Consider the following 13189-nt stretch of genomic DNA (forward strand, 5'->3'; position numbering starts at 1 on the left):
GCAAGGAAGAGAAGGCTGGATAGGTAGGTTCTGGCGGCGGCGGCTAGGTTACGTCCGGGTCGCCCGCGGGAGAGACGACACGGACGTCTCGCAATACAAAATGATGAAGTGAAACACTTGAATCGGCCAAGGTCGATCTACTCAGGGAAACACGGCAACTATATAGTAGTCATCGACTCACCATAGGCCAAGGCAGCGGAGAGCTGTTGCATCTACTTTTACTCGTTCTTTGATCTTGTACGTGATCAGATCCATTGTGAAAGGGCCAAGGTTTATAGTAGTGCATCAACTGGGATTATTCATCGGGTGCTAAGGGACGGAGGAGGAAGACGCGACGCGTGGTTGAACAACTCAAAGCCTAAAGAGTAAGCGCAACCGCGTGCTTGCTCACTAATCATATGTCACGCCCTTTGCTTATTCTCCTCTCACTCGTTGACGTTGCTCTCGGCCGACTCCGTCAGCCCACACAAGTCAGCTCCTTTCATCGTCCTCTGCTTATTAATGCCAATGCAGATTCATCAGCACTAATCACCCCGTGATCCAGTCCTCTCTTAGCGCCTCTAGTCCACCCTCAGCGCCTCCGGCGTCCCGTCCCAGGTTTGTGATGCTTAATGCTAATCGAGATATATACACTTATTAGTTTCTGTCTTTCTGATATGTTTCTCTGCGAATGGATGACATGAATGAATCTTTCAGAGTTTTGTTACCTTGCTGTGTTACATCTTCTCTCTTGAGCTTGGTTACGTGCCGCCAACCCTGATTCAGCCGTGTCCCACTGCACTCCATCATGGATAGTCATGAATATAGTGAGCTGGAGAGGGCGTCAGGTGACAAAAGCATGGGTCCAATCGTCATTCCTTACTCGGTTTTCAAGGCCATCACAAACAATTTCTCTGCTGATCAACTAATCGGCAGTGGTGGGTTTGGAGTGGTTTACAAGGTACGTGCACCCTTAGGCTCACACCTGCGCTCACAGTCATAACCTGGCACGCTGATAATTGTGCTGTGAACTGCAGGGTACGCTTCGAAATGGTATGATGGTTGCTGTGAAGAAACTTCGTAATGAACAGTTGGAGGTTCTCTCACAAAATTTCGACAGTGAGGCCGATTGTCTCAAAAAGGTCAAGCACAAAAATATAGTACGGTTTCTAGGACACTGCTCTAACACGCAAATGGTGCCGATGCTATATGAAGGAAAAGAAGTCTTGGGAGTAGAACGAGAAAAGTTATTATGCTTTGAGTACCTAAGTAAAGGGACCCTCGACAAGTATTTCAAAGGTAGGATCAGTCACATACTCCTACACTCCTACTTGTCATTTTTATGCAGCATATCCTTGATGTCTATTTTTATTTTTTCCATCTTAAACGGAAGTTTGGACATTTTGCCTATGCAAAATGTACACATAGTGAAGAAGCAGGTGTCTCTGTTTTTTTTTTACTGAACATGCGTATACTTGATTTGCACATCGTGCAATCAACCAAGTTGCGTGTTTCTCCTTCTGTTGCACTGCTCTTCTGATGGCATAATAACAAATTAAAAATAACTATTTCTTGTATTTTATACGCATCACAGAATGCGAACCTGAGTGGTCTACGCGATATCAAATAATCAGGGGGATATGCGAGGGCCTGCACTATCTTCACCGCCACCAGCAGCGCATTATTCATATGGACCTCAAACCTCAGAATATACTATTGGACGATTATATGGTACCTAAAATAGCGGATTTTGGTCTATCCAAGCGGTTACCTGAAAGCCAAAGCCTGATTATTACCGAAAAACGAGCAGGAACACTGTAGGCTACATAAGTCCATTTTTTTCGACATCATACAGCACTTCTGCATACCCATTTATTCATCAATCAATCACTACATCAATTTTCATGCAGGGGATATTTGGCACCGGAATTCATAAACAGAGGTGAAATGACATTGAAGACGGACATATATAGTCTAGGGGTTATAATCATAAAGATTATGATGGGACTTAAACTTGACGAGCGCCCCAACCTTGACGAGGTAAAATCATTTAAATTACCATTTCAAGATACTGGCAACTCTTTTTGAATCTAAATTATTTGATATTCAACACTTCTTATAACTACATGTTCTGGTTCCCTATTTGAAAGTGCTACCCCGGATCAAACTCTTAACACACTATGATTGTGAATTGCATAGGTGCTGGAAAGTTGGAAGAACACGTTTGGTACATCACAGAGCCATACACTATTAGAACAAGTAAAAGTATGTGCTGAGATATGGATAGATTGCACGGATGATAACCCACTGAAGCGACCTACAATAGGGGATATTATCTGTAGGCTTAATGGAATAGATATTTCAAACTCGTCTAGCACTTCATCAACTCTGATAAATGGAGTAAATATTTACCCTCTCGAGCTCTGCTTTCCATTCGAGGCAGGAAAACGTATCGAATGCCCACTGAGCATAGCTAACATGACAGATCGTTATGTGAACTATTGGGTTGCACCCCAGTTCCCCAATATGTATACTCCTTGTAAGCACGAACTCGTGAACGAAATCCGTACTGGAACCAACAATCTGGACCCAATGTCAACTGGCTCTTTCAATGTGACAATGCTGGAGCAACAACAACCGCCATCAGACGCGGGCATGTTTAAGATAGTAATGATCGCCATGGGGAGCAGGAACGACCTTAAAAAGCTGAAGTCATCCATAGGCGATGAGCCTAAAATTGATGGCGAATTATTGAAGCGAGTCAAAGAGGTAGGGGGCGAGGAGCATACAGCAATGTTGAGGGCCGTCATCTGCCTACCAAGTGAGGAGGGAGTGGCCCCCAAGGTGAGTTCTGCATATCAAGTAATCCCTCTGTCTCAAAATAAATGTCTCAACTATAGCTTTATGGACGAATACGCGACATGAGCACGCCCGCGATGAGCGACCGCGCGGCGCCGCTGCCGGGCTGACCTCCTTCCTCCGACCTCCCCTGCCTCCGGCGGCCCCGGATCTGGAAGCTCTGCCCCGTCTGCTCACCGCCCGTCCCAACTTCGCTGCTCGTCGTGCCCGAGCAGCCCGTGTGGTAGCTGCGGGCAGCCGCGTCCGCGACGGCCCCATGTCCGCGACGGCTGCTCCGTCATCGTCGGCCGCTTCAGCCCCGTCGCTCACCGCCCCTGCTCTGGCCGCCGCGCTCGCCGCGGCCTTCCTCGCCGGACGGAAGGCTGGCCCGGCCGTGCAGGGACGCCTCGGCTCCGCGCCGAGCAACCAACCTCCGCCGCCCGCCGCCCCCGTCCACCTTGTCGCGGCCCCCGCGCCCCTCCACCAGCCCCCACCGGCGACGGCCACATTGCCAGCGCCTCCGACCCCGCTCCCGCGGCCACTGCCTCTGGCCTGTCGGCACCGGGTTGGAGAACGGCGGCCGGCAGGTCTCCCGCCTGCGCTCCCCGAAGGCTGCAGCGGCTTCCGCTCTGGCCGCAGTGGCGAGCTCTCTGGCTCAGCTGTCCGTCACCCCCTGCTCTGCCGGCGCCGCCTTCGACAACCTGCTGAAGCCACCGGCGACAAGCCCCATCTGTCCCCCACCGCTCGATCTAGATCAGGCGGATCTGGATCCCGTCTCTCGACCGGTTCCGGCTATGCTCGGCTCAACGCATGTCTCCCGTTGCTTCGTCATCCATGGCGAGGGGGGAGTGGTGGCTTCTCTGGACGTAGTGCCTACTGCTTCAGCTCTACTCACCACTGTTGCAGGCGAAGGGCCCATCGTGCAAGCGCCTCCAGTGCGTCCGGGCTGGGGAAATTGGCGAGGATGTTTCGACCGAGTGGCGGTGTCAACAGTTCCTATGGCTCCATGCGGGGATGCTTTGGGAGGTTGGCAGCTCGTCTCGAGAGGGCGCCGCTCGGCTCCTGCTGCTTTTCGTCGCCTTGTTGTCAATGTGCGGCGTCCCCCTCCGACGTGGTTGAGAGACAGGTGTTTTCGGTGCCTCTATCGAGGTCACCGAGCATACTCTTGTAGGGATCCAATTCGATGCAAGGATTGTCTTCGATCCGGCCACATCCCTCGCTTCTGCCATGTTGAGAAGCTTGTCCATGCTTCGCCACTCCAATGTCCTGCTCCACCACCTGCATCCACCGATGAAGTCTCCATGACAGATGTGCAGTTCCAACCTATCTCGACTGAGCAAGTTGGGTTGGCGGAGGAGACCGAGCTGCTTCGCATTGAGCTTCATGTCTGCCTAGTGCGAGCCGGGAGTGTTTTGGGGAGGGCGGAGGCCGCTCTCGCCAAACTAGAGGTCGTGCCGGATGTGTCTTCGCTGCCTGAGCTTCAGATTGGGGTTGTGCCTGATGTGTCCTTGCTGCCCGAGATTCAGGTTGGTTCTGTCGATGGGGAAGCATGCATGTATGGAGATCTCTCCCCTCGTGCTACATCCTGTCGGTTGCCGTTGCCTGCCGTGCCGATTGCTTCTGGTAGTGAAGTTGTTGTCGAGGTCGTGGCTCCGGTGCTGCAGATTATGGCTGAGCTCCAGAAGGTTTGTGGGGAGCCTACTTCGCCTATTTCGATGGTGCTTCCTAAGGAGATGGGGCCGCTTGGAGGGAACTTGGTGATGTCGATTGCGACCTCTCCGCCGTCGTTGGAGCCCATTCAGACTCTCGACTTTGTGGACTGTGCAGGTTTGGATGCTACTATTGCTCTCTCACCTAAGGTTGTTGGCCATGTGGTGTCTGCGGGTGATGAGGTAGGTGAGCACCTAATTCTGAGGTGACGAAGCCCATCCGGTCGCCCATCTTTGACCATGATGCTATGTTGGCATATATTGACGAGGTAGTCTTTCTGAAAAAGCTTGGCCGCTTGCTCGCCTCCTTGGAGGTAGCTTCTCCTGGGTCTGGCAAGACGATTGCTTGCCTCCTAGCGGAGGAGGTTTCTACGGACAAAATAAAGAAGGTGAAGAAGGCTCTCAGGACCATAGGCAAGAAGAGTGGTGTCATTGGTAAGGCGTCATCGGCAGCTTAATGGAGGATACTCGGTCCCATTGTCCTCCATCTCCGTGGATTTGGTGGCGTTCGATGTATGCAATATTGGTTTTGTTAGAGGTTTCTTTGAGGCATAGAAGTGTGAGGGTTCATGGTTGTTACATGTTATGTGTATTTGTCGGGTTGATCGTGGGGTTATGGAGTTTGCTTCTTAGCGAGTAGTCCGCTTGTGGTCTATATGTATCGGTTTTTGCCCGGTTTTTCGTTAATTAACTGGACAATTTTTTTCTTCTTAATTAATTGATGAGGCAAATCTTTTGCCTTCGTTTCGAAAAAAAAAACTACAAGTTTATTTTGGGACTGAGGGAGTAGTACGGAGTTGTAGAGTAACCTAAAAACCGGTTAGTATCACATGTCATTTAGATAATACTCCCCCGTCTCATAATATAAAAGTATTTTTGACACATTTATGACCACTAATAATCTCTTCCTGTCCCAGATCGTCTCAAGTGAGAAATTTACGGACCTCAGATCGATAGACGTGCATCTCACACAACCCTGGTGAGCAGATTCATTGATTGCAGCTCGTGTATTACTTGGCACCAAAATGAGTTCGATATAGTATTCCATATTTTGGGAGTGCAGTGTTTCGGTGCCCAAGCTCATCTATACCCAGTTAGAAAAAAACCATAAAATAATAAAAATCCAAAAAAGTGCATGCTAGAAAATTTAGTGCGCGAGGTCCGCTCTAATTTTTAAATCCTTTGGACATCTAAGCAGATCTCGACAAAAAAGACAAATCAGGTCAGAACAGTGCATGAACAGTAAAAAAATTTATATACTCCGAATTTGTCTTTTTTGCTGAGATCTGCTCAGATGTCCAAATGATTTAAAAATTAGAGCGGACCTCATGCATCAAATTATCTATCGTACAATTATTTTTTAAAAATCTAGTATTTATTTTGATTTTTTCCCTCTGCGCGGGTGCAGATGAGCCTGGGCATTAGAAGCGGATTTTCAATACTTTAAGTGCAGCGTTCGGTGCCCAAGCTGATTTATTTTTCCTTTTTTTGGAAATGGAGGCAAAAGATTTGCCTCGTCAATTAATTCCGTGCTTATTTTGGGCTGAATTTTTGACCTGTAGGATTTTGGTGGGTCATGGCAAGCTTCTTTCGATGTGGGACTACAAGAGGCAGGTAGCGGTATTTAACACGAAAATGCATAGGAGCTCTCGGGTGCTACGCCCCCCTATATTCAAAAATAATTTAGTAATTCAAAAAAAGTCAAAAAATCCTGGAATTTTTTAGGGAATCAAACATGACCAGGTATTGCACTCATATAAAAAGATTAAATAGGGAATGACCTTTATTGTATCCGGGGTTAAATATTTTCCAAAAAATGCTAGATATAAGTACTATTCATGCTACATTGTCGTCATAAATTTGTCTTTTTTGCCCTGAAGTGAACGAGAATCATTCCTCGGCCAAACTTTTTATATGAGTACAATACCTAGTCATATTTGGTTCAAAAATATATCTAGGATTTTTTTACTTTTTTTGAATTATTAAATTGTTTTTGAATATAGGGGGATGGAGCACCCGAGTGCTCCTAATCCGCTTCCATGCGTATATGCCTTTCGCACTAATCTTGTTTAAAAGTATTTCATACAATTGGGCACACTTAATTTATTTATAATTGCCAGGAACCAGTGGTTGCATTGGGTGTCGTGGGGGCAACGATAGTTTATTCGGTTAGGTTCATCCCTCGACGTGATTGGTTTGTAGCCGGGGATGATAATGGATACATTCACGTGTACTTGTGTGTTACATGGAAAGAAGTTAAGAGTTTCCAAGCTGGAGACGGTGGTAGCTCTGATGTCACATCACTGGCGATTCACCCTACCAGCCCGTACCTACTATCTGCGTGTACAGACGGCGTGGTCAAGCTGTGGGACTGGGACAGTGGCTGGGAATGTATTCGAACAGTTCACTCAACTGCAGGTTTGATGCAAGTTAAGTTTAATCCCAAGGACACCGACACCTTTACTAGTTGTTGCGCAAAGGGTACAATGAGAATGGAGGTTGGTATTCTGTTTCCTTTGTGCATGCTACTTACGCTACGTGCATCAGAAGGTGTCCTAGATTAATCTGATTTTGATCTTCCGTACTTGAAAACCGACTTGACAGATCTGGTCCATTTATCCTTCCGATGAGCCTATCGCTGCAATAGAACAAAATTCGTCCAGCCTCTATGATCACGTTTTCACCGAGGGGGATCAGAACCATGTGGTTATGCTCATCCATGGTCTGGGTCTACAGGAAAGTTTTGTTGTGTGAATTTATATGGGATAGCAATGGAGCTGAATATGTAATGATTTTCATCTCTTCTCGTGTCGATTCAGATATGGGATCTGAAGACAAAGACACGTGTTCACACACTTCGTGGGACGAAACGGTGGGTTCGTGCACTAGCTTGCCACCCAACACTTCCGGTAATAGCGGTAGGAATCCAGGAGGAAGGTTCCAACCACCCAGCTGTCCGCTTCTGGAACTCGACTAACTACAGGTAATGTGTTCTTTTTTTGTTCTGCGTGCACTCAAATTCCGTACTGGCGTAAGTACATGTTGATGTGAATTTATTTGTTTCATTATATTGATTACCAAGTTAGGTTTTTCTATAGTTTCTGTGATGTAAATGTTGGAATTTAATTCGATAAATTTGATCAAAATAAAAGGAAGATTGACTTAGAACAAAGCCGAAAACGTTACCTCGACGGATCGTGTGGGTCTTGTAGGTGCTAGGCCGGGTGAGGTCCCCTTTTCTCTATGCAAGTTTTAACGGTTTTTATTAATTAATCAGACAATTCTCTTATACCATAATTAACAAATCAGGCTTCAAAGGACCGAGTTTCAGAAAAAATATATACTACTATGAAACGGAGAGAGAGGAACTCAACTTGTTTAATTTGCTCCAAAATCCTATGGAGAAAGTTAACTGGCGAACAATATGTTTTTCGTCTTACACCCGAATGACTCCTACCGCTCGATCCGCATCTAGCGCTTGACACACTCACCAGGTTTTGTTCTCCACCTTCCATTGAGTCATTTTTATCCTCTCACTTTTTTATCACATTATCTCTCGGGAAAAAAATTCCCATAGCTTTTATGATTTTAATCTTCTCATTTTCTAAGGCAAAAAAATATGCTAGAGGTGAAATTTGAACCCTCAACATCATCATAAAGACAATTAGTTGAATCACTAGTTTTTATGTATGTCTTTCAATGAGAGCTTATTTTTATATGCGAGTCTACCAAGATGACCTACCCACTTTTTGAAGTATACTTTTGAGACGCAATAGTTACTTCACTTCTCATGTTATAGTTATCCACATGGTTTACCTAAAAACTAGTGGTTGGGGCCCGCCATTGAGGGCCGCTTGAGAGGAAATTGTGTGCACCTCACCTTCATCTCAAAAAATATAAAAAAATTCTCACGTCAAACGGACATCACATCCATCACAAAAAGAAAAAGGCTCGAAAAAATTTTCTTGAAAAAAAGGAAAAAGTCTCACTGCCATTTAAAAAAATCAAAAACTTTCTCACCGTGACCAACCAACATATGCCACGTGGCGTAGCTAGTTGGCCACCATTCTACCGTACCATAATGGGTTTAATGGTGAAAGAATCTTGCGAATAACGCCTATTAGGGACATTACCAAACACTATGTTTGTTGTCAGATTAGCATCGTGCGGGAGTCAGCACATTCTGAACAACCCAAGCAATTTTCCCTGCAGACCCGCAGCCCACCAACCTAACTCGAACCCTGGTTGATAAAGAAGTGGGACAAAAGGCTTCATACGAACTACCAACTTGCCTAGGCATTGCACATGTCAATTACAAGGAAGTTGAAGCTATTTCGTTGTAGATATAGGCTTCAAGAAAATACACATGAATTTGGCACACTTACGATTTCATCTATGTTTCATTCTATGTTGATTGAACCAAATATGCTATCTTGGTCGGCCAAATTTTACGTACCGTAAACCTGATAACTTATGTACCCGGGCGTGATATATTTGACCATAGAAAAAGTTGTTGAAACATACCCAATAACTTTTGTGTAAATATTTTGGTAATTTAAGCACATCAGGGTTGGTAACTTATGTAACCCCGGTCTGGTAACTTTGACCCAGGAAAAAAAGATTTTAAAACATACGTTGGTAACTTCTGTGTAAATAACATGGTAATTTACTCACTGCGGACTTGATAACTTACATTACCCTGCTCCTGGTAACTTTGATCGTGGGAGGAAGTTGTTGAAACATACCCCAGAAACTTATGTGTAAAATGTGTGTTAACTTACATACTGTGGGGCTTATAACTTATGTACCGTGGGGCTCATAACTTACGTACCCCAGACCCAGTGGCAGAGCTAGCATTTGACAACAGGGTGGGCCGCTTCCAAATTTTGACAACAAATTTGACATGTGAACGATCTAACTAATTATCAATAACACATAGAAATAGATCAATATGGTCTTACAAACACACTAAAACTCTCAGTTTTGCATGAAAGAAGACTACATAGACATACTACATACTACATACTACATACCTTGAGAAGTTCAAAAAAGACTATGTTTCCGGCCTACGCTTCTGCATGGCCATGAAAGTATCAATTATGTCATCTTCATTCACCTCAGAGAAAATATCCCACTCAATGTATGTGACCAGGCAGTCATCCAAAAGACTATCACCCATCTTATTTCTCAACTTGTTTTTGACTAAACTCATGGCAGAAAATGCTCTCTCAACATTTGCCGTTTCCACTGGTAGAATCAATACCAATTTTAGAAGTAAGTACACGAAATTATGAACTATATGCCTCCCTGTTTGAACAAGCTTAATTGAGAGATCAACAAAATTCCCAAGGCCTTGAAAGTTCTCATCTTTTCTCATGTCACCAATATAGTTACCAAGTTGTAGTTCAAGGTGTATCAAGTCAGCACTTGAAAAGTCTTCTGGATAGAACTCAGCAAGTTTGCATACCTTGTGTGCATCAAAAGCAGCAAATGAGTTGGCAGGATTCAAAGCAGACATACAAGATAGCAACTCCATATTGATCTCGTCAAACCGATTTTCAAGCTCTTGACTAATTTGATCAATTACTCCAAGAAATACTTCTCTTCTAAAGTGATCATCATTTGTTTGGGGTCGAACAAACCATGTTGATCTTCCATAAGGCACATAATTATCCTCCATTGTAGGAACTTGAATGCTATGCTTGTTACAAAATAATGTGACTCTTTGAAGAAATGCATCCCACCCATTAGACCTCAGTTCTTGTATTCTATCTTTTGCCAATCTAACCATTGTCATTGCAGAAAGAATGTCTTGGTCTCTTCTTTGCAAACAATCAGACAAATCACTTGTGTATCCAAGAATGACAAGCATCAAGTGGGCATTGAAAATAAAGTCAAATGACTAAAACACTCCAACAATAGTATGGATTTTTGGCCAATCACTCCTTTGTGATGCATCTTGTCCAAGAGTGATGATTACATCACGAATTGTGGGGTACATAGCAACAATGTTGAGAACAGTTTTGTAATGAGAGCCCCACCTAGTATCACCAGGCCTAGGTAACCCCATCTCTTGATTCAGACCACTCCCAGTTTGTAACTCACCACATTCAAGTAGTTTCATGATATTATGAAGTCTAGCATCTCTAAGCATGTCATGACGCTTACAAGAAACTCCAATAATGTTCAACAATAAAGACACTCGATCAAAAAACCATACACAATCATCATTTCCCTTGGCAACAGCAACAAGAACTAGTTGGAGTTGATGTGCAAAACAATGGATGTAATAGGCAGAAGCTGACTCTTTCATGATCAATGTTTTCAGTCCTTTAATTTCTCCTCTCATGTTACTAGCCCCATCATAACTTGCCCACGAATTTGAGTTATAGTCAAACCATGATTGGCAAGTAAAGTTTGAATTGCTTCCTTGAGTGACAATGCAATGGTGTCACTTACATGAACAACTCCAAGAAAGTGCTCACTTGGCCTTCCTACTTTATCAACAAAACGCAAACATAGAGCTAGTTGTTCTTTATGTGATACATCACTAGACTCATCAGCTAGAATAGCATAATGATCATCACCAACTTGTTCAATAATTTGATTTCTAGTATGTACTGCACAACATTGAATAATCTGATTTTGTATCTGGTGAGAAGTCAATTTGCAATTACCTGGTGCATTCTTCAAGACATACTTATTCACCTCCTCACTATTTATTGCAAGCCACTTCAATAGCTCAATGAAGTTTCCCCTGTTGCTAGATTGTTCACTTTCATCATGCCCACGAAATGCCAATCCTTGATGAAGAAGAAACTGCAAGCATCTAAGTGAATACTTCAACCTCATCCTATAAAGACGTAGATCCTCACTATCCACCTTCACAAGAGGATCATTAATTGTTGCATGGGGATTCACAAATAAGTCATATTTCTCTTGAGCTGCATTGTGCACACTTGTTACACCACCAACATGCTTATCAAGAGCATCATCTCTATTCCAATTTCTCCAACCACCATCAGTAAATGCATTAGTTCCCTTCCCACTAGTTTTTTTCTCTTTGAACAAGAAGCATACAAAGCAAAATGTAGCTTTCTCCTTGATACTATATTCAAGCCAACTATGTTCATGAAACCAAAAAGGACTGAATGATCGAAACCTATTCCCAATTCTTCTTGCTTCAAAGTTATGTGCATAAGGTTTGAATGCAGCCTTAAGGATATATGCTCTCCGAACTGCGTCTTGATCATTGACATGATAACTTGCAATGGGTGGTCTTTCCCCGGGATCATGTTTAAGACGGCTAAAATCATAAACTGACGGTGGTGTTGAGACATCTTCAAGTCGAACCATTGGTTCTGGAGTTTGCTCAACCGTGACATTTGACATAGACACCACTGTTTCTTGAGTTTGCTCTTGAACCACAAATTCTCTGGTTTGCTCTTCGGCCACATCCGCGGTCCCATGCACATCCGGCGTACTAGCTTTCTTCCTTGTCTTCTGAGCATGTCTCGCAAAAAGGGAAGCAATGTTTCCTACCCTCTTCATTCTTCAAAAATTCTGCAAAATTTATGTGTATGTGTAAATGTGTTCATCAGTTCACCGTTCATCTACTAGTTTGTTAACAGACATTCCAAGTTTCCAACAACATACATGATACTGATACACTAGTTTGTTAACATGAAAATATTATGTCAGAGAACATCTATGTAATATATAAGCATTGCATCTCCTTTCCATTCCCTGTCAAACAAACAAACAAATTTAACTGAAATAGGCCGCTGGGGATTGAGGATTTGGGGCCAGTACCTCTCTCTCTCGGAAGGGAGTGCAGGAGAAGGGGACTGGGCGCCGTCGGCGACTGGCCGACCCCGACTACTCGGCTAGCAGGGGCAGGGCGGCTGCGTAGGGGTTGCTCCTGGTTCGGGAGCACTGCTGCGCAGGGCGACCGGGCGATGGGAGGAGCAGGCATGCTGCGGCCCGCAGCGGCGCAGCCGTCAGGGGCGGCTGGGCGGGGTGGTGCGTCGTGCGCAGGCAACAGGCAGCAGCTAGCCGGGGCGGGTGGGCTTCAGCCGTCAGGGAGGTCCGAGATCCAGCGGTGGGCCGGCGACGGTGAGGGGCGACTTGGCTGGCGGCGGATCGAACTCAACCAGATGTGGCGACCGTGCGTGGTTGCAGAGGAGAGATGACTGAGAGGAGAGGATGTGCCGTGTTCATTTGGTTTCAGCTCGCACTTGTTGACGGGCTTATTTTTTTGTCTCGGCCCGTCTCTGAAAATGCCATCCTATATAGGCCAGGCCGAAATCTCAGGGTGGAGCGCGGCCCACCCTGTCCACCCTGTGGCTCCGCCACTGCCCAGACCTGGTAACTTTGGACACAAAAATTCAGAACATATAAACATGGATCTAGTTCCGAAGGTCTGGTCGGAGTGGATTTAGTGATGAAAACAGATTTTGAATTGGGCTGACTGTTTGAGCTACAAAATATTTTGAATTTTTCAAATTGGAAAATCTAGTATGACATCAGTTTTTGTGCTTAGTACATGCATGAATGTGTGTGTAGGAAGGAGGAAATGAGGTGTTCGTATCTATGCCTAAAACTATAACGTTCTCCAAATCTTATACATGTTGATTATTTGGTTATGGACTAATTTATAGGAT

The 13189-nt window shown here is 44.8% G+C and overlaps 2 protein-coding genes across 2 annotated transcripts; one reads left to right on the forward strand and one right to left on the reverse strand.

Moving 5' to 3' along the window:
- Nucleotides 1-549: 549 nt before the first annotated feature.
- On the forward strand, nucleotides 550-7513 carry LOC123101216 (uncharacterized). The gene is made up of 10 exons (XM_044522766.1): nucleotides 550-940; nucleotides 1017-1287; nucleotides 1574-1796; nucleotides 1890-1959; nucleotides 2179-2823; nucleotides 5444-5505; nucleotides 6089-6140; nucleotides 6647-7024; nucleotides 7131-7271; nucleotides 7346-7513. Exons 1-10 carry the CDS (start codon nucleotides 788-790, stop codon nucleotides 7511-7513), a joined length of 2163 nt encoding a protein of 720 aa, XP_044378701.1. The 5' UTR covers nucleotides 550-787.
- A 1898-nt stretch (nucleotides 7514-9411) lies between these two features.
- Nucleotides 9412-12716, reverse strand: LOC123106557 (zinc finger MYM-type protein 1). Its single transcript, XM_044528682.1, has 2 exons — nucleotides 12339-12716; nucleotides 9412-12089 (listed from the first exon to the last, which is right to left on the reverse strand). The coding sequence occupies exon 2, from the start codon at nucleotides 12075-12077 to the stop codon at nucleotides 10872-10874; it is 1206 nt and encodes a 401-aa protein (XP_044384617.1). The 5' UTR covers nucleotides 12078-12089; nucleotides 12339-12716; the 3' UTR covers nucleotides 9412-10871.
- Between the last annotated feature and the right edge of the window lie 473 nt (nucleotides 12717-13189).

This window comes from Triticum aestivum, chromosome 5A, assembly GCF_018294505.1.
Source record: "Triticum aestivum cultivar Chinese Spring chromosome 5A, IWGSC CS RefSeq v2.1, whole genome shotgun sequence".
Lineage (NCBI taxonomy): Eukaryota > Viridiplantae > Streptophyta > Magnoliopsida > Poales > Poaceae > Triticum > Triticum aestivum.

Bases quoted from the DNA above. Each gene is read 5' to 3' on its own strand.
- LOC123106557 (XM_044528682.1), bottom strand. From the start codon at position 12,077: ATGAAGAGGGTAGGAAACATTGCTTCCCTTTTTGCGAGACATGCTCAG.
- LOC123101216 (XM_044522766.1), top strand. From the start codon at position 788: ATGGATAGTCATGAATATAGTGAGCTGGAGAGGGCGTCAGGTGACAAA. The intron at 941-1,016 runs GTACGTGCACCC...TGTGAACTGCAG, and splicing joins GGTTTGGAGTGGTTTACAAG to GGTACGCTTCGAAATGGTAT. The intron at 7,272-7,345 runs GTTGTGTGAATT...GTGTCGATTCAG, and splicing joins TGGGTCTACAGGAAAGTTTT to ATATGGGATCTGAAGACAAA.